Consider the following 21,118-nt stretch of genomic DNA (forward strand, 5'->3'; position numbering starts at 1 on the left):
GGAAATGAACCCTGAAATATAATGCTGGAACGTAACTTTTCCAGGCCTTTTCTTCACCACGTTTCTCTTGTGTGTACATGACACAGATTACCAGAGGCTGATGACAGTGGCAGAGAGCATCACAGCCTTAATGTTCCCCTTCCAGTGGCAGCATGTGTACGTTCCCATCCTGCCCGCCTCCCTCCTCCACTTCCTCGACGCTCCGGTGCCGTATCTCATGGGCCTCCACTCCAACGGACAGGACGACCGCACCAAGCTGGAGCTGCCACAGGAGGTACAAACATTCTGAGTGTGGGGTTGAACTCTCTTCATTTGCTTGATGTGGATAATTTATGTTGTTTTTGCTTCCCATTTTATGTCCTGCTGTCAGACATCTGGAGGTTGAACTGTTGACATATGTGTGCTACTGATGTTCGTGTTATACCAGTATGATGTGCATTAATGCAAATGTTTACTCATCTCATTCCTTGTCTTCTTGCAGGCTAACTTGTGTTTTGTGGACATCGACAACCATTTCATCGAACTGCCAGAGGAGTTGCCCCAGTTCCCCAACAAACTAGAGTTTATTCAGGAGATCTCAGAGGTACTCATGTCCTTTGGCGTGTCTCCGGAGGGAAATATTCACTCCAGCGACAGCCAGGTCAAGTACCGGAGCTTCCGATCTGTTGACATGGTGTCTGACAAGCGCAACGGCAACTTGGCCTCGCCCCTCAACTCCTACCTGCTGAGGGAGAATGAAACTATCGCCAGACTGCAGGCTCTGGTCAAGAGGACGGGTGTTAGCCTGGAGAAGGTAAGAAATGTTGTCATATCATCATTTAAAAATGTGCCACACAAATATCATTCGACCTGGTTGGGCTTGGAACTAAAAGTTAAAAACACATTTTGAAATTAAAGACAGTTTCAATAATTAATTCAATGTTGAATCAGCCTTGACTTATAGTTTTTAAATGCAATGCAAATATATTTTCTGCTGGAATGAATATTTAACTAATTTATTATTCCAGTTAATAAATTATGTAGGGATGGGATGATAATAATTATTACTACATGAACTGAAAAGAAATGCTTATTGTATAATTCGATTATTACCATCATCATTGCAGTAAGTGGCAATGAACAAAAGGGGGAGCCCTTCTGTGCTGCACCAAAGACTGGTACAGGTTTTGTCAGTACAGACAGAAAAGGTGGATATAGTAGTTATTTATATCTTATGTTTTCCATAAAATAATGTGTTTTTTAGAATGAAATATGTATATAGATTTAATCATGAAGGTATGTTGATCCTCATATTTGAGTAATTGTGATACTGCCACCTTTTTAAAGATCGTATTGAAGAGATTCCTCCACAACTCTCCTCTCATGAGTCATTTGAGCATCATGTTAGTGGGACAAGTAGCCGACACAGTGCCACCCACAGTAGTGTGGAGATTGGAGATGTTTTGCTGCCTTTGAAATGCTGCTGGTCGGCGCCTAACAGTCGAGATGACACACACTGACATCGGCGGATGTAGTTGGCATCTGTACACGCTCATTTGGAGTGAGAGTCTCACAGAGAGGACCATGAAATACTCAATGGATTATGAATTAGCTACTAATTACAGAAAGTCTCTGGATGTGTAGCCTAATCAGCTTATGCACTAGTGACCAGCTTTCCGTGAACGGATTAGCTCATCGTCTATGTGTAGTTTCCCAGCTATGAGGTCAGACCTCACTTTCAAGTAATCTTATCTAAACTCACTGGAGACTGAAGGGAACAAAGCAGTGATTGAATAGGACCCTGGGTCATGTCATTGGATTTGACTGGACTTTGTTTTACAGTTGCACATCCATCCTGTGGTACTTGTTTTTGTTATTGTAGCCCCCTAGTGCTGGCATCTGTCCAGCTGACCCACTGACATGCTAAAAAAAAAGGTGAAAGGTTTTCTTTGGGTTATAAATGATAACAAATGTCTTCCTTTCCCATAACCCTGCTGCTTCCTCAGCAGCCTCCGATAGCAGTCAGATAAGATAACACATCAAACACCGTTCTGCTGCTTTTCTTCATCTGACATCTTTCTTGCCTTTTCTTGTTTTCTATCCTTCCTTTGCTTTGATGTCTTCCCCCGCGTGCGTTATTGGATGCTCGTGCACATCAGCTGGAGGTGAGGGAGGATGCCAGCAGCAATAAAGACATGCGGGTTCAGTGTGACGAGGAGGAGCTAAAGATGCACCAGATCAACATCCACGTGCGCGAGGTCTTCGCCAACCGATTCACCCAGATGTTCGCCGATTATGAGGTGTTTGTCATCCAGCCGAGCCACGACAAAGAGTCCTGGTTCACCAATCGAGACCAAATGCAGAACTTTGACAAGGTAAAGTGCTCAAGACGTGTGTCTTTATCATAGTATAGTGAAGGGTGTTATTTTCACATAGTATATGATATTAAATTCAACCCTTTCATTGTGTGTGTGCAGGCCTCCTTCCTGTCTGACCAGCCAGAGCCTTACTTGCCCTTCCTGTCGCGCTTCTTGGAGACGCAGATGTTTGCCTCCTTCATCGACAGCAAGATCCTCTGTCATGATGACGAGGAGAAGGAGCACACGCTGAGGGTGTTTGACTCCCGCGTGGATAAGATTCGCATGCTGAACGTCCGCACGCCCACACTGCGCACCTCCATGTACCAGAAATGCACAAACATTGAAGAAGCAGGTAAGGAAAAGAGATCAGCCCTGAAGAGCATTGAAAGCTTTGTGGATTTCAGAGAAATATGAAATAATTTGATGCTTAGAAAGCCTCTCTGGACCCATCCTCAACAGCCCTCAACCAGAAGAAAGCTCTGTAATTGGGTTTGCGCTGATAAACTCAAGGGTTTAAGTTTGAAAATGAATAGTTTCACCATAGTATTTTAACAATAAACCTCTGTAATGTTGAATTTATGACCTTGTGTAAATCCAAGACTTTTCCCATTTAAAGTTTTGTAAATTTAATTATTAACACCTGAAAAGTCCTATAAAACTTCTTTAGTTTGAGTGTGGTCATGATTTGAATTGAAGGTTTAAACTTCGCTCTCTCTCTTACGTAAAGTGACTTGTCTTGTTTGCAGACAACGTGCTTACAAACGTTATGAAACAGCTGATTTTTGTTGCTCCTGGACCTCATGCCACTGGGCTTGAGAGCAACAAAACTCACCTCGTGATATTTCCTCTTGTTACGTCAAACATCTCCGGGTGGCAGCTCTCTGAATCTGAGTGCAATGCATTAGTCAGGTGCACTTATAGAGGACTACAAATAAACCACTCAAACTGTGGTAAATTCCAGTTCCATTTTTTTTAAATGTATACATATTTACATTTAAAGTGTCCTCTTAATGCATTGCATACACGTCAGTTTGATGAATATTGTGTTATTAACAAATACAATCACTGAAAAACGGATCTTTATGGTGGTGATCTTATAGCTTGCATGCAGGTGATTGGTTGATAAATTCTTTAGAGGGAATTAAATCTTTCTACCCAGCTTCAGACGAGGACAGTCAAGTTTTTGGTTGTGTACATTTTGGAGTTGCATATTTTATTGTGGGCATGTTTTGTTCACTTTCTTTTTATTTAAGCTCCATTGAATTTCTCTAAACTCATGGGCGCTTTTGTAAAAGGAAAAAGGCTATTCTGAGCCTTCATTATTCTTTGGGTTCTGTGGGTGTTTGGGAGGAAATGTCTTTCTATTTTAACTTTTTCTCTTTCTGCTGCTGTCACTCGCTAAAAGAGAAATTAGAGGCTCTCCACTGTAGTTGTCCTGGTTTCTAAACACAGTGAGCTACAGACAATATGAGAATCTTAGTTGGATGAGGTTTTTAGAGGATGAAAAAAGGAAAATTGATTTCCGACTACGGGGTATTTTGGTAATCACCCTTAAAGGTTTAGCCACACCAGTCCTAAATGATAAGAGCATAGACGACCTAGACAACATGCCGGATACATGATCAGATAATCACATGCATTTCTATGCTTATTAACGAGATGAGAATGATGGATCCATCCCGTAATCTCACCCCCCTCATCTATCTCTGCAGAGAAAGCCATTGAGATGAGGGTAATAAAGATCGACCACACGGCCCTGCACCCCCACCTGCTGGACATGAAGATCGGTCAGGGGCGATACGAGCAGGGCTTCTTCCCCCGACTGCAGTCTGACGTGCTTTCCACTGGGCCCACCACCAACAAGTATTTTAAACATTACTGACTAAACCAAAACTGTCCTGTAATTTGTATTTCGATGGCCGAAACACAAAACCCTCCTAAAACCCTAAAAAAAAAACATTTCTTTTGAGAAAACTTGCATAATGCAATTTGTTAAGGATACCCAATGCATAATACACTGTTATTGGATTATATTACTATATTATGTGTTAACAATACCTTCCTTGTTCTCTTCATCTAAAGTGAAATCAGATAATCCTCCAGATAGGAGGTTTTTCTTTTCGGCCATCGACTTACTTTTAATGATCCGTCTATATTAGACGGACTTCTGTATTAAACATTCTGTATTAAACGTTAATATTAACATTTCTCTATAAAGCTGATCCCCGGTGTGTCGTTATGTGTCCCAGGTGGACCAAGAGGAGTGCTCCGGCCCAGTGGAGGAGGAGGGATCGACAGAAGCAGCACGCTGAGCACCTTTATTTAGACAACGACCAGAGAGAGGTCAGAGGTCCCCGCAGGGTTTTCCTTTCCCAGCTCATGATCATACAGATTGACTGCCTGAGCTTTGTTGTCTTTGTTCATTTTGCATGACCAGTTTGCTTTATTTTGACTCCACTCTCACCATCTTGTCTGCCCTCCCACCCCCCCCTTCACACTTCTGCTCACTGTCTGGATTCTCCGCCTCTCTCGCACTCACGCTCACATTACTCTCAGCATGTAGAGTGTTTGTTTCCGGAGCTGCAGCTCCTGCTGTTTCTTGACTACTACTGGCTCTCGCAGTCCTTCAAGCCCTGTCTAAAGTCGGTGACTGTGGATGTGGTATGTGTTGGTAGTTTGTGGGGCCCTTAGCTTTCAAACTGGGGCCACATGCACCTGTCCACACACGTAGTCTTTACCCCCCTCTGCTTCCTTTACCAGCAGCAGCTGAGCTTTATCTTTTTCTATCTTTTCTAGAGCATGTCATGTTTGGGAACTTATCAAAATGATATGATGCCCAAAAAAAATTAAATAAAGTACAATAATATGTATTCACTTGTTTCAAAATTATGTTTTATGTTAGACCTGTGTCATTTTCTTGTCATAGGTTTGATGCAGTATGTAGACGTTAGTTATTCTAGTAGTTGTAAGTAACCCTGGTTCCTCTGTAGTAACCATCACTAGTGGCTTGAGTCCACCAGTAAGCTGAGTTGATTTAAATGCGTTTCTCTGTTTCCGTTAGTGTTAAGCTGACTGAACGCTCTTTCTTTTACTAGAAGTATATCCAGGAAGCCAGGAACCTGGGCACGACCATCAGACAGCCCAAGCTGTCCAACCTGTCCCCTTCTGTCATCGCTCAGACCAACTGGAAGTTTGTGGAAGGACTGCTGAAGGAATGCAGGAACAAGGTTTGCTGTGATCTTTGCTGCTTTATTTCAGTTGGGAAAAAAGGGAACATTGTATTTGTGTTTTAAGATTTCTTACACAGAGCAATTCAGAACGAGTACTGCAGCGGAATAAAGTTAACCGAAAATCTCTGTCATTTGGAGTTATGACCAACTTTCTAATGTCTGCATTTAGTTTTCGGTAATTAAGTGTTGAACCTTAAATTAGATCATTTCACTATTTGGTTAACAACAGTAATCAGAAAATAATGTAATCACAAATGATTTAAAATAATAAAACAGGGAATCCTGCGAAAAACAAAATGGCTTTGTGTTTAAATCGACTAGTCTTCTCTTTGTGAGTGTTTTTTCCTCCTGCACCAAAATGAATATCAATAATGTCTCTCTGCAGACCAAGCGTATGCTGGTAGAGAAGATGGGTCGGGAGGCCGTGGAGTTGGGTCATGGAGAGGTTAGCATCACCGGCGTCGAGGAGAACACTCTTATTGCAAGTCTCTGTGACCTGCTAGAGAGGATCTGGAGCCACGGGCTGCAGGTCAAACAGGTCAGTGAAAACAACATCATCGCTGTCACCATTTTAAATGACTAATCCATCACGGCTGGTTGACACATAAGTGTATTCTCAGCGCAAATAATGACACCAGTGTCTGTTTTCAGGGTAAATCTGCCCTGTGGTCCCACCTCCTGCACTATCAGGAGAGCAAAGAGAAGAACAATGCAACTCCAGGTGGTCTCGGACCTCCAGGTAAAGCCCGACATCACCCGATGAACAATATTATGGAGTAATTAGTGACTGCACTTACACATCCTTTTTTCCTCAAAAACAGGTTTCATTCATGACACAGAGAGACGCAAATCTGATGGTGGAGGATCGGCCATGCCCCCTCTTAAAGTCTCCCTGATCCAGGACATGAGGTGAGGAGGAATGGAGGTCGTTGAGGTGTGAGCTAATGAGGCGCTCAATTTAGGATGAATTCTTGCTTGATTTCATTCAGTGTACCCCTTGATTTATAAATGTATTAGCTGCTGGAGTAAAGTTGGTTGGACTATGACTGCCCCCTTGTGGTAAACAGTCAAACATGACCTACAATGAGTTTTCTCTGTTGTGGTGTTCTAAGTGGAGCCCATGGATCCCGGTGGGATCGTCAAAAGATGTTCAGGGTTCAGAACAAGTTATAAAAATAAAGTTATGAAGTCATGCAAAATAAATATTTTATCGGGGTTGCATTCAGTGTCTCCACACATACAGAGGAGGAATTCAACAACAATCTACAACTGATTTCAATTTTCCCCAATTAATGTTTGTCTTTACTGGTTCAGTGACTAAAACATTATTGAGATCAACAAGGGTTTCCTCGTAGCCGTCACAGTATTCTGCAATTTATTAGTTTTAATGGCATTTTTTTCTGTTTTTCAGATTTTTATCAACGTAGTTAGAATTGATGTAATAATGCAAGTAATGGTCCTGTGCAGAATATAAATGTAGATACCAGTAACGCCACTATACAAGTCTCTTTGAAAAATAAAAAGTTTTGTTTTGGGTAAAATTCACTCGGGGATCAATCAAATTAATGCAGCATCTCAGTAACATTTCACATGACAGTACAGACTTTAAAGTCTTCCATCATTACACATATATCTAGATTTTGCTTTTCATACTTTGGCTCAGATAAAAAAACAACAAAAGTATAAATTGGTTCTGATCTCGTGTTTAACTTTATATAATAATAATAATATACTGTATATTACTAGACATTCTCTGCCATCTCTGTCTATAGTGGTGACATCACATAGAAACCTAAGCAACCATACTTTCATAGTATTTTGGACACTTTTGTTTTGTCTTTATGAGATAATAGACAGTCAGATTTGAAATGAGGGTAAAGAGAGAAGAGATGACATGCAGCAAAAGCCCCCAGCCAGACATGAATCGACTAATTTCACGCTTGTTCCAAATGTTCTACTCTACTATATTTTATATTCATCTAGTGTGTAAAGTATCTAATAAACTTAATATTCATAAACCACTAAGCCTTTAAATTCCCTCTGACACACCTGCATGCTTTAACACCTGTGTGTATGTTTGGGTGTGTGTGGTACCCAGCCAGAGTTGAGGAGTCAGGGCTTGTGTTGCCGAAGGAGGCGCGGAGTGAGTCTGTGTAACAGCACGTTACTTCCAGCCTAATTACCAGAGCCCCCACCAATCAGACTGAGAAAGAGAAGAGGGGTCAGCCCAGGGCACAAACACGCATCTCTACTCTGAGGATGGATAGACCCTCCTCCACACTCATGTGAACGCCATGATCGTTAACACACAGAAGCACCAACCAGCCGCCCTCTTTATGAGGTTTAATAATTGATGATATTGTCTTAACAGACATACTTTGAACTAAAAATGATGTGTTAATATTGCTATTGCTCCCATTTTTAAGCTCATTAGAGACGATGGAAGCAGCTCTCCTCTGCGTTATGCTGTGTTTTCTAGGTACGGTGTAAAACAATAACATTGCATATAGTAGAAGTTTTCCTCTGTTGCCATGGAGATGACGAGCGGAGAAAACTGGGTTACTATGTGTGAGGGGTTGAGAGGGAGGGGGATGGAAAGTAGAGGAGGAGACATGAGGAGCTCTTAGCAGACGACGCTTATGGCACAGGTGGAGTGGAAGGGAATGTGTCTGGACATCGGAGCTCGACTGGCTCGGAGCGATGACATGGGACGGCGTCTGTGGTTGGAAATGCCTCCACAGAGGCACGCGACTCAGGGTGGGCAGTATGGGGGAAAGTCACATTCAGGATTGTTAAGATTTTAAAAGAATATGGACACTTCATTTATCTACAAATCAGAGTTTTTTAATCATTTGTTTATTAAGTGAATATCTGATCTCATTCAACACATGTGAGAATTTGCTATTTTTCTCTGTTTTATGTCTTGGAATTGAAATATTTTGGGTTCTGGGCAAAACAAGCAATTTATGATGTCACTTTGGGTTTTTAAAATGTGTGAAAGTCCTTTTTCACAAATTTAATGACGTTTTATATACTTGAGAATGTATCGATTCAAAAGAAAGAAAATGTCAATGGAAACCCTAAACCTTTGCTTTTCATCAGTCGAACACAGACGTGTGTTATTGAAATGTATAACTATATTTATATGACCATGGTGGCTCCACCGAGAGAATGATTGAAAGAACTGACCCAAATAAAAGTACTTGATTGATGTATTTTGCATTTAACAAGTTCTTAAACTAGTCATTCATGTGCATCAACCACATTCTTTATTATTCTGCATTTTGTGATCTTTTTAATTGTTTGTAAGCAATGTCTTCACTGGCCACTTTTTCTTTCAGTAGAAGACATGTATTGACCCAGTTTTTTCATTCTTAACTGATAATTATGAACCTACATTTTCCCATGCTTTTGTGTTTCCGTACGATGTCCGAACCTCTTCTGACCTGTCGGATCTGTCATTGTCTTTGCAGACACATTCAGAACATTAGTGAGATCAAGACCGATGTGGGGAAGGCTAGAGCCTGGGTCCGCCTCTCTATGGAGAAAAAGCTGCTCTCCAGACACCTGAAGCAGCTACTTTCAGAGCACGAGCTCACAAAGTAAGCAAAACAAAACTCAACAGAAGCATCAGTTAATGGAGTCTCGCTACAGCATTTTAAAGAGGATCTTCTCCCACCGCTTAAATGTTCTTATCCTGCCCTTCTTCCTTGTTTGTGGAGGAATGTCTGTCTCGTATGAAATGAAGATGACGTGTGATCCATGCATTTATAATACATTCCCTCTTTTGATATTGCAAAGCATCATACCGTAGTCCACCGCAGCATTAATAATTCACAGCTTTGTTCATAATTGATATGTGCGTGGTGAACTGGGTCAGGGCGACTTCTGTCTGCCTTTGTGACCTTGTATTCATTTGTTCTACTTTATAACAAACAGTGCTCACTTTTTTCTCCAAAATTGATTTGTCATCTGCCCTGCTGCTGATGGTGTTAAGGAAGCTGTTGGGCAGATAAACTATATTTAAGAAATATGGAAACCATTTAATTTTGTGGGTCCGCGTATTCATTTTTATTTTGACACTTTTCTCAAACAATCTGTCTTTTAGAAAACTGTACAAGCGCTACGCCTTCCTCCGCTGTGATGATGAGAAGGAGCAGTTTCTCTACCACCTCCTGTCCTTTAATGCCGTGGATTACTTCTGTTTCACAAACGTCTTTACGACCATCAGTAGGTGCTATTTTGATGCCATACAGCACAACAACGCTGTCAATAAACTACCAGTTTTTCCTAACGTTGACGTGTCTCTCATCTCTGTTCTCCAGTGATCCCCTACCACGTGGTGGTTGTTCCCAGTAAGAAGCTGGGGGGCTCCATGTTCACAGCTAACCCATGGGTGTGTGTTTCTGGTGAGCTGGCAGAGACTGGAGTCCTGCAGGTCCCCAGAAATACTCTGGAGATCACGTTTGAGGTTGGTGCTAATTATTGGGCACAGGATAATTCCACTTTATTACAACTTGGCTGTAAACAAGCAATCTGTTGTAAGTGAACCCAAACTGTCAATATTAATACCTCATTGCACAACTGTGTGCAAGTAACAGACAGTTACAGTCTTCCAAAGAAGTTTTGTAAAGTGGAGAGAAAACCCTGTGTGATCATCTCTTTCTTTACTGTTGGAAAACAAAACTAGAATAACCATCAAATTGTATTAAAACAGAGTTGTCCTTTAGCAATATGGGCTAATGTCAATAACATTTCTGGTTTGGATGTTTTAAGTCACCTCTCTCTCTCGTTCTCTCTCTCAGTGCCAGAACCTGGGCAAGCTCACCACAGTCCAGATGGGTCACGACAACACGGGGCTCTACGCAAAGTGGCTCGTCGAGTGCGTCGTGGTCCGAAACGAGATCACGGGGCACACTTACAAGTAAGCCTGTCTTTCCCAGAGAAATCGCCCGCTGTAATATCCTTTTGAACATCTCAAAATGAACCGTTTGCTGTGAAGGTTTCCGTGTGGCCGGTGGTTGGGGAAGGGTGTGGATGATGGCAGTCTGGAGAGGATCCTGGTGGGGGAGCTGATGACGCCCAGCACAGACAGTGATGAAAGGAATTGTCGCACCCCCCCAATGCAGCAGTCCCCCGGGATGATGAGGAGGTTTGTTACCATCTCGCCCAACAGCAAACCAAGTAAGTTACCCAGCTCCACCACCATAAAGTCATCTGTACCAACTCCATGCAAACAGAATGCCCTTTGTCTACTTGTTTTGTCTCACGCCATCTTTGTTTGCCTTTTTGCTTTTCATCCAGAGTTAAACACAGGTCAGATCCAGGAGGGAGTGGGAGAGGCTATCAATGGGATCGTGAAGCACTTCCACAAGCCGGAGAAGGAGGTGAGAGACTGCAGTCTAGACAGGTCCCAACATGCACTTCTATTATTCATCGCAAATGAAGGAAAGCGGCGCTCTGCTCTGGTGGTCCCCGAGCCCCTCAGTAACTGCGGGCTATGTGGTTTCACTCGCATTGTTCAACATATTAAAGGAGAATCCTTTCTGCCTTTCTGGAACAGCTTCCCCTATTTCCAATATGACAGAGAAGGGAATCAGTCTGAAGAGCAGACAGTTGTAGGATATAGAACAACATTATTGTTGAGACTCATGTGTTTGGCTTTATCAGGGACATCGTGAACCACATTACACACAACATTTAGTTGGTTATCAGTTGGTTGACATTTTCTGACCTACATTTTTTTTTTTTTGTATCATAAAGGCGCTAGTATAAAGCACCAACACTAATAATTATGACTTCTTCCGGCACATGGAATGATAATTATAATTCAAAGGAGATTGTAACGGTTGATTATAGGTTTTACATGTAATTCATTGTGTAGTCGACACACAAAGGATTTTAAAAGGGAAATGCCCTTCACACTGTAATGCACCTCTGTGCAGCACTGATGGAATAAAGTAGCAGGGCTGTTATTAAAGTTTAATGGACATAACTGGAGATACTGCCCCATTAAATTGTCATTTGTGAGAAAACAACAACCTTATGATCAGTTGTAACTGCATGCATTTTCCTGTTTGTTTTTTTGCCGTCCACAGAGAGGCAGTCTGACCCTTCTCCTCTGTGGGGAGTACGGCCTCGTCTGGGCCCTCGAGCAAGTTTTCCAGCATGGTTTCAAATCCCCCCGACTCTTTAAGAATGTCTTCATCTGGGACTTCTTAGGTAAAGACTTAATATCATTACTCTTTTATATGACTTACTCTAATTCTAAATGTTTTGACTATCAAACCCTCAAGTAGTCCTTCAAACAGACAGTCATATTCCCGTCTTATCAATTCTGCTTTTGTTGTATTCATTTGTTTATTTTTTTTGCTTCAACAGAAAAGTCACAAGTGTACTTTGAAAGTGCGGAGCAGCGGGAGGTGACTCCAGATGAAAACTGGCAAACCAGAGTGCGCCACTTCTGTCGCTTCATGCGCGCCATCAACAACACGTCCAGAAACATCGGCAAGGACGGGAAGTTCCAGATGCTCGTCTGTCTGGGTGCAAGGTAGGCCGGCAGCACTCCCAAACCTCCCCGTGACACATTTAAAAAGAGGGAACATTTCAAACATTTGTCAAAGGAGGTGAAGTTTCTTGTCAGTATAATTAAGACTGGGGGACTTGAGGCTTTTATGTTGCAGGTGGGTATAGTAGTCATATAGACATGTTGGCCTAGCGTACATAGCCTCTGTATCTAAGTCATAACCCTCTAACACACAACCATAAACAAACCGTATGTCCCAAATGTCTTTGGTTGCAACACCAAATCCCTAAGAGTTGTGGATGCTCTGCTTGGTATCTGACCCTTAATCCTGACCAAGGATTCAAGCAAAGATGCTCTCTCCTTTGAGAATTCAGATAGAGAGAGATCTGTGCATCGAGTGTGTAGTGATGAAGTGATTTGAGCCTTTATTATTTACAATCCCTCTTTACAAAAGGAAAGAGGGATTCCTTCATTCTTTACCTTCTGATTGGTCCGGTCTGTTTGTTATTGTGTCCAAGTCCAGCTCAAGGATAAATCTTGTTTTAGAATCTCAATCCCAACATTGTCGAAATCATCTGAAAACGGATGACACTAAGCTACACTTTCTGTACTCCAACACAACAAACTCCTGTTTCCACTATTTGCCAACAACATGTCATCTTCCTAGATTTCAGAGTGAGACTCTTTCCATAATTTCAGACATGTATGATAACAGTCAGTTACCTTAAGTGAACTTAAATTGCAGCCTGGCACATTTTTGCACAGTATTGGACCAATGTCATAAAAACATGGGAAAATGAGGTCGGATTGAAAAATACCAAAGTTACCATATTAAGCTGTTCTGTTGACTCCACATGTGTCTGCTTCTCTCAGGGACCATTTGCTGCATCACTGGATCGCTCTGCTCGCAGACTGTCCCATCACTGCACAGATGTACGAAGACATCGCACTGATGAAGGACCGCTCTTTGGTGAACTCTCTAATTAGAGTACTACAGACTCTGCAGGAGTTCAACATCACCCTGGAAGCTTCGCTCGTCAAAGGTGTCGGTATCTAAAAGCAAACCGACTTCCCACCAGTTGCACCTGAGCAAGACGATCACTGGGGACCACTAAAAAAGATTAACTGAACCTTTTATATGCAGGAAAAGACTTGAACAAAGGACATTTTCTGGCTTATATTAAAGCTACTGTTACGTTTGCCATATATTAAGTGCAATGAGCCTTTCAAGATATGTTGTTATTTTTATCCTTGATGATGTTGCCATTAGATGTTAAAAATATGTTTTCTATTCTGAACCATAATTTTCACATTATTGATAACGATCTTCTTGTGCTATAATGTTTTATTGAAAGCTAAATATTTTCATTGTTATCGTGAACTGCTGACAATGGCTATATTTAAGGGGAAAGCAAGGATCAAAACTGTTAATATATTTTCAGAGAAAAACAGTATTATTTTGTTAAATCAGTCAAGTTGCTTGCTCTGTTGTCAACACAGATTCCAATGTCATTACGCAGAGCTTAAAGCAAGTGATGTAGAAGTATGCTTTATAAGTACGTGTATGACAGGGGGTTTGTAGTGTGGGAAAGGATTCACATACATACATATAAAATGGTTGTTACATTTGCAGAAATGTACTAGTGTGCAGATATTTTACATGGAAAACCTTCGGCAGAGAACATGATCCTTCTTGCATGATAATAAGACTGTGTGGCTTAACCCTGTATCCAATGATGGACAGTATATTCAGTCGGATAAAGAAAAATACACCCAAGTCTTCGGCTTGAGTTCCAGACACGAGTCCTCTAGTAGACGCTCAACCCAGCTTTCTGTGCAAAGTGGATCACAATGAAAGCCTTCATGTAAATACCTCCAATCAACCCTTTACCCCGCCACCATAACCTTCATCTGCCCTCTTCTCTGAATAAGAACAGTGTGATGATCTGTGTCGACTCCTCGTGATGAAGGAGGTGCTCCTGCTTCACGCGTGAGGAGCAAAAAGGGCCGCTCTTTCCTGCTCCTGATTTTGTCATCATGGTTTCTTGCTATGCAATGTCCACAACAGAAAATCCAACCCCTTACGAACTCCATACCGCGTGTCTTGAGGTGTTACCGGGCCCTCCTTCGTTACATACTTTGAACTTTACTGTGCAGAATAAGAGATTTAATATGTGAAGGACTTCTTTTCTGTGCCAACAACGTCTGGAATGACTGTGTTGTACTCATCTGTGTACAACCCCACACATGAGCATCTTGGGAGATATATATTTTTGTTTTCCAATACTGTTGTACCTTTATTGACATAGCTGTGTAATGTAGTGTTTACTAAGTGAGAAACAAGTGTACAGTGTAAAAAATATATAAAGAATAAAGCATCTGTAATGCGTTAAAGAGGATTTAATTGTATTTGTCAACCAGTTTTTCATCCGTTATATGTGGTTTCTCAGCTGAGACAACTCAAACATGTCAACATTCACTCATTCACACACTGGTGGCAGTGTGGAGGATACTTCCACATAGGTCTGCAGGAGCCAGGGATTGAACCAAAAATCTTCTGATTAGAGGACAACCCACCCTATCCCTAAGAATTGCCTGCCCCGTAGTTTAAAAAATCACTGGTTTCAGCTTCTTAAATGTGAATATTTGCTAGTTTTATTAGTCATCAATGATAAAAAATATATATATATTAATTTAAAATGTTGATTAGACAAACAATTTGAAGCATGAAGTGAGCTTTGGGACATTTAGGTGTATTTATTTATATATATTAAAACAATTTAAAATATGATTATTTATTTATAATACATTTAAAGCTCCCAAAGTCCAACTGTTTGTCTGATCAATATTTAAAGCCATACAGACTAAACTAGCCTAAATTGTAATCAAAAACGTTGTCTCGAAAAAAAAATTGCAAATAAAGCTCCTGTTTAATCACCGACACCTTTGAAATGAAACTCGGCAGGGATTTCACTGTATTAGAGCTGTTATATTCGCTGCTCAATGTGCCTTCTCAGCTGAGAAAATGTAAACAAACCTTTTCGCGCCGTGTCAAATAGCTGTTTTTCTTTAAAACATTAGCCCGAGTGGTTTATGGGATTTGGAGTTTGAAAGAAGGCCGTTAACAACTGTGATTCCAAAGAGACCGCTGCTCGTTCACTACAACTCCCATCATTCATGTCTTGTAGGGACGACGCAAGGGTAGCAGCGATTGGTTGGATCCAGGTTCAAACTCAACGGCTGCACTCCTTATATGGTCATTGGACGCTCCGTCCTTTCATTCCAGCTTTTTATGCAAATTATATTCTAATCGACAGCTGTATGCAGTCGTAGTAAGAGCATGCGCAGTGTGAGGAAAGAATACGGCGAAGATTCAAAGTTTTTGTTCAGTAAGTGCACTTTTATTTTCCTTGTACAGACATTACATTGGTGGTATTTGACTGATTAATTACCTTTTGAGAGACCGGTTGTATTATCGTGTAGTCACAATCTGACGTGTGCGTTTCCAGTTGTCGCAAGCGAAACGTACAAAGACTAACCGACAATGGGATAACGTGGAAGTGAACGAGAGCGTGGCGTGGTAATGGTAGCCAAGTCGGCTAGCTAACATGCTAACAGCTAACAACAATGACCCGTTTTTGGCGCTCTAGCAGGCAAAAGTTTGAATTTAAAAGGAAGAATGGGCTCATCGCGGCTTTTTGTATTTTGTAAGAAATATTGACAACGTACATGAACCGCACTTAGTCGACGACTCTGTGGTATTTAGACACGTGTATTACGCATAATTCGGGGAATAGCCCGGTAGCTTTTTGTTTCTTCACTTCGCTGCAGCCCGCTTCTTGTTTCCCAATTTTCGCCGCAAACAAATCCTCAGCTGAACGGCGTCTCATGTCCACTGTTTCCACTGTGTTCATCCCAACACGTCGGTAAAGTTCGCCGGTCTTCATAAAAGTTAACGTAACCGCCAGTTTAGCGCCAGTAAAACGAGATGTTGTGGTGGGTGTAACGTTCCCGTGATTCGCCTGACCGTTTACCGTGCGGAGCGCGTGGAAGTTTGCGAGCCCGCATCGGTCGCTACCGTATAAAAAAATGTAACCGCGCGTGTTTTATTGCTTTAACTAGACAAATAACGCCTGGTTATAACGTTAAAACCGTGTCGGTGTTCGTTGTTTTGGTGTTCCCGCGACTTGGCTTTTAAATTCAGTAAAATATTTGCATGTCGTTGCTTTGGTGAAACTTAGTTGTGAATATAATTTGTTTGCGCGCCGCACATGAAACGTATTTCTGCACGAAATTCAAGTTTCACACTGATTATACATCAATATTTTGGATTAAGAGTAGTCGGTTATATCTTTGTGTTTGTGTGTGTGCGCGCGCGCGCGTGTGGCACCGCCCCCTTTTCACTCGTAGAACGCTCATCTGTCTGCAGACATCCACGGTGCTTATTGTCGACCTTTTTTGTTTTTCCAGATATTCGCCGTAACAGCGACCAACAACCCGACTATGTTTGGCTTCCACAAATCAAAGATCTACCGGAGTAACGACGGCTGTTGCATCTGCAAGACCAAGTCCTCCAGTTCTCGGTTCACAGACAGCAGTCGCTATGAAGAGACGTTCGAGCTCTGCTTTGGGTAAAAGAAAACTCATTCATTCAAATTGTTTTTGCTTGTGCATGTATGAATAGAAGATACAGATGAATGCATCCGGGGGGTCAAACTTTTTTTTAATTCATTCATTGTCTTTTAAAGGCTGTCAGAAGACCGTGTTGGGGATATTTGCAATGCCTGCGTGTTGCTGGTGAAGAGGTGGAAGAAGCTCCCCAATGGCTCCAAAAAGAACTGGAACCACGTACGTGATGTTTGAAGCCTATATTTTTTTCCAGTTGTGTCGTGTTTGTGGCTTTACAATGACATTTATGTGTTGCCTGATCTGACCCAGGTGGTGGATGCCAGAGCCGGTCCAGGATTCAAGATGACAAAGCCCAAGAAGATCAAGAACAGTGACGGGAAGAAGAAGAGCAAGCTGAAGAAGCTTCATAAATTAAAGAGACAAAGTAAGTAGTTTAAATGTATTGGCCATAACTTGTGTGTGTTGGGAGGTTTGTCTTGTAGGCTACTGTATTTCAAACTAGTAAAACAAAGAATATTTGCACTTTGCTTGAAGTGAAAGTGTAATGCTTATGAAAAAGTGTCGTGTATCACAGTCACAAGTGTATATTAATTTCACCCTGTGGCTCCCGAGTGCGACCATTTTGGGCGCACGTGCGACCCAAATTCAGTGAAGTGCGACAAAAATGTTTTCCTTGGTCGCACCGGTGCGCCTCACATCAAGCTGGTCTGTGTGTAGCGTAATGTTTTTACCTAACCAGCATCACCGTGAAGAAATACCACGGTTGGTCTGAGCCAATCAGAGGCAGAGTAGGGGCGGGCCTTCGCCTCTGACTGGCTCAGACCCCAGTCTCTTCTTCGGTGTTGGTGGGAAATAGAAGAAGCGTAAATATACTACGTGTGAAGATGATACGTTTTTTTCCCGGAGTTTACCGCTTTACCACCTGTCTCATCATACTCTGAGCCGGTGCCGCGAAGCGGGCGGTCCGGTCGGTCGTAGTTTTAAGAACCGGGAGTTTCATTCGGTCTCCGGTTCGCATTATGCATTTCCTGGAAAGAGCTGTCTGAGCGTCGTTTTTCAGAATCTAAACTTTAAAAAAAACACCAGAAACACAACCGGTACCATGACAGGTGCGTGGTGGGCCGATCAGTTCTCCTAACCTCCCCGCAGTGTTTCAGCACCAGGCAGTCACAGACCGATGCAGTGAGGAGTCAGAAATGATAATAACATTTAATACTGCTTATAATAATATAATACATATCTATCTATCTATCTATCTATCTATCTATCTATCTATCTATCTATCTATCTATCTATCACCAAAGAAGAGAGATTTAAATAAAAAAAAACATTTTAATTCAAAGAAAATGTCTTGATTCCTGTTTATAGTAATTTACATAATGTTTTAATAAATGACTAGTGTATATGGGAAACAGTGAGACCAATGTAAAGTATCAGTCTGGAGCCCTGGACCCTGTGCCAATCTTGGTTTTGGTGTGGCGTTCCTCTCAGCCTGATTTAAGACCGACTGTTTTAGCAGCACCTTGTGGCTCTTTAAGTTAGAGCACACACTAGTGCAGTGTCTTAGGATGTGCATCAGGGCTGAAACAAATGGCCAGATATCAGAAAACTTACAATTTTTAAGGTTTTGATACATTTTTCCATTTTTAATGTATAATCATTTTAAACGAAATTAACAGATTCAATGTCTCTAATTTGAGGAAGTTTTCACTGTTTTCTAGATAGACTGTCCGTAAATAGTCTATCGGCAGATAGGAAAAAAATCAGCACATTAATCAATAATGAGCATAATTGGTGTTTTCCCTAAATCTGTTTGTTTGTTTACTTTTGTGTTTATCAAAAGATAAACGTTTCCCAAGATATTAAGAATGTTTTTGAATTGTTAAACCTTTGGTCAAGATTTGTCGGCAATTCGGTGTGATGGCAGCTTTTAAGCAGTTGTTTAAGTCGTCTTTTTGTTTTCCAAGCAGATTCGGATGCCCACAGCACAACCTCCAGTGTATCTCCTGCCCAGTCCCCCAGTTACAGCAACCAGTCAGATGATGGTTCCGACATCGAGTCCAAACAACGACGCCCAACTCCCTCCATCTTCTCCTTCCTGGACCGTTCCTACTGGAAACGGTAAACGAATGCACTCATCGAACAGCTATGTGTTTTACAATGCAGCCGGACAGACTTATTAAGCCATTTTGTGTCTTTTCTATTATGATGAATTACTGAAAAGCTTGTTTTTCATCCGTTTTTAGGCAGAAAGTGTGCTGTGGAATTGTCTATAAGGGGCGTTTTGGGGAGGTGATTATTGATCCCCGGCTCTTCAAGCCATGCTGCAGTTCCAAACAGAAGACGCTGGCGTCCACGCAAGTGGCCACACACCTTCCAGACACACTTCCTCCCCAACTCCCAGAAGTCATGAAAGAAACCTGGTGATTGCTTTTGTTGAACCTCCCTGTAGGGTTATCCATGGCATCCACCTGGATTTGTCTCCAGTGGCAGACCTCCTATTTCCACTCACTCAAGTTGATCAGTTAGATGTTTCTTTTCTATGTAATGTTCCTTTTTATACAAGTATTTTTTTATCTTTTTGTATATAGTTGATTTTTTTTAATTTCTTTTTATAGAAAGCAAAAAGGAGAAAAAAACTTATGGACATTAGTGTTATTTAAAGGTTGAGGAAAAAAAATCTGATTTGAATCAAACTTTTGGTTATTTTGTATTAAGTGATCGTTTTGTAAATATTTTGTCACCATTTCATACATATCAGGACTGTTCTATATTTTTTCATAATTTGTCTTATTGTAAGTGCACATGAAAGACACCAGCTATTCGAATACCAGCTTTTTTTGTGTGTGTGTTGGAGCGGCTCCTCAACATTTTGCTGCAATGTTTTGTCTTATCTGTTTGGTCCGTATCTTGGACTGCTCGAGTCTGTAGGAATTTTAGTGCACAAATGGCTGTTGGAAACACCGTAGACCATTAGTACAACTGTACTCTATGAATTTAATGAGCTTTTAATGTTTGTATAGACGAGAATGCATAATGTCAGACTTTTTCATAGCTTAAGCATGCTGCAAGTTTGAAACACTCCATTTTGATTTTCTGTTGCGAATTGATTGGTTAGACCAAACATGCAGTACATTTGTCTGCCTTTCAGAATGACACGAGTGATTTATTTATTTATTTCGTGCAGACTTGTAAAGCAAAATTATTTTAAAATGGCTTTTGTAAATACAGTCAGTGTTTTGGCTCCTAAAACATCAAGACCTATAGATGGCTGTCATTTCTGTTTTAAAAAAAAGGGGGGGGGGGGAGTTTGTGTCTGAAAGGTGCTGAAAACATGCACTTTTACGCTAAGCCAGTAAAGAGGTTTTTTCACATCTCATTTCTCAGATGTATTTCTGTAAAGGCATGCAAAGCAACAGAAATACGTGTAAACTGCAGGGAACGGTAGATGTTTATGGTCTGAAATGGAACCTAAAGAACTCACATGACTTATGTTTTAGGGTTGCTCTACATTTTTGCCAGAAAAGAAAATGCTGAGGATATGTGTTTGCCATTTTTGTGATTTATCTTCAGAAGCAATTGTCAAAAGTTCAAACTATGCAGACATTTTGAATGTGAGAAGTGCTCTGGGGTTGTCCATCACTCACGCTGTTACAGTGTGAAGTGATGGATCTTTATTCAACCAAATTGACTTATAAAAAGCATCCATTATTTCAGCAATAATTTAAAATTTCCTCCTAGTTGTCTCACAATTCTTAAGTATGTTGTAAAAAAAAATAATGCTCATATTGCACAGTATTAGCCATTGTGGATACTGTCTCTCAAATCAATACTGTAATGAAACTGTTGCTTTTTAATTTTTGCATTATTTTAACCAATCTCAAAATTCATACATTGACAGGCAATGCTCTGTAAAGTTGCTTAATATATAAACTTTTCTGCGGCAGGGTAGTTAAATGCTGAACTTTTTTTATGATTCTTATTAAAAGGAGAAATGCTGCTTCCATTTAAACTGGGTATTAAGCTTGTTTTTGTCCATAGGGAGTTGCCATATTGTTTTTGCGAGGTACATTTTGGGGTGGGAGATGTGCCTTAATGAATTACCTGACTTTGTCATGATTCTCATGTAATTTATATTTATTTATTGCAAAACCTTTTTTTTAACTGACATTTTGATAACTGGTGTAGAGCCTTTCAGAAAGTCCTTTTTTAATTTGTGCACTTCCTTTGAACATGCAATGTAGATGTTTGTAATACTTTTTTTGTATACTGTACCACAACCTAGATCTGTATTGTAATAATAAAAAAAAAATAAAGGAGAAAAATAAAGGTGCTTGTGTTATTATTTCCCGCCTGTAGGTGGTGCAGGAGAGCTACGTAGAACATGCAAAGAA

The 21,118-nt window shown here is 41.0% G+C and overlaps 2 protein-coding genes across 4 annotated transcripts in view; both read left to right on the forward strand.

Annotated features, from left to right (window-relative positions):
- The window catches only part of dennd5a (DENN/MADD domain containing 5A), a 28,848-nt gene extending 14,354 nt beyond the window's left edge, over positions 1-14,494 (forward strand). For both annotated transcript variants that reach the window (XM_084040320.1, XM_084040321.1), the window contains 19 exons: positions 87-274; positions 482-793; positions 2,139-2,354; positions 2,457-2,691; positions 4,052-4,202; positions 4,589-4,682; positions 5,435-5,566; positions 5,955-6,107; positions 6,221-6,308; positions 6,391-6,478; positions 9,043-9,171; positions 9,678-9,799; positions 9,895-10,040; positions 10,375-10,493; positions 10,572-10,753; positions 10,874-10,956; positions 11,668-11,791; positions 11,951-12,119; positions 12,969-14,494. In XM_084040320.1, coding sequence (XP_083896446.1) covers positions 87-274; positions 482-793; positions 2,139-2,354; positions 2,457-2,691; positions 4,052-4,202; positions 4,589-4,682; positions 5,435-5,566; positions 5,955-6,107; positions 6,221-6,308; positions 6,391-6,478; positions 9,043-9,171; positions 9,678-9,799; positions 9,895-10,040; positions 10,375-10,493; positions 10,572-10,753; positions 10,874-10,956; positions 11,668-11,791; positions 11,951-12,119; positions 12,969-13,152 — 2,915 coding nt within the window. In that variant the 3' untranslated portion in view covers positions 13,153-14,494. The remainder of the gene's footprint in view (positions 1-86; positions 275-481; positions 794-2,138; positions 2,355-2,456; positions 2,692-4,051; positions 4,203-4,588; positions 4,683-5,434; positions 5,567-5,954; positions 6,108-6,220; positions 6,309-6,390; positions 6,479-9,042; positions 9,172-9,677; positions 9,800-9,894; positions 10,041-10,374; positions 10,494-10,571; positions 10,754-10,873; positions 10,957-11,667; positions 11,792-11,950; positions 12,120-12,968) is intronic.
- Positions 14,495-15,432: 938 nt separating this feature from the next.
- Positions 15,433-21,028, forward strand: sinhcafl (SIN3-HDAC complex associated factor, like). 2 transcript variants are annotated; one of them, XM_084010474.1, is made up of 6 exons: positions 15,433-15,484; positions 16,566-16,726; positions 16,844-16,943; positions 17,034-17,148; positions 18,692-18,845; positions 18,971-21,028. In XM_084010474.1, the coding sequence occupies exons 2-6, from the start codon at positions 16,599-16,601 to the stop codon at positions 19,149-19,151; spliced, it is 678 nt and encodes a 225-aa protein (XP_083866600.1). In that variant the 5' UTR covers positions 15,433-15,484; positions 16,566-16,598; the 3' UTR covers positions 19,152-21,028. The 2 variants fall into 2 exon arrangements, with proteins under 2 accessions (XP_083866600.1, XP_083866601.1); XM_084010475.1 differs by having other exon boundaries at positions 18,695-18,845.
- Positions 21,029-21,118: the final 90 nt, after the last annotated feature.

This window comes from Eutrigla gurnardus, assembly GCF_963514095.1.
Source record: "Eutrigla gurnardus genome assembly, chromosome: 1".
Classification (NCBI taxonomy): Eukaryota; Metazoa; Chordata; class Actinopteri; order Perciformes; family Triglidae; genus Eutrigla; species Eutrigla gurnardus.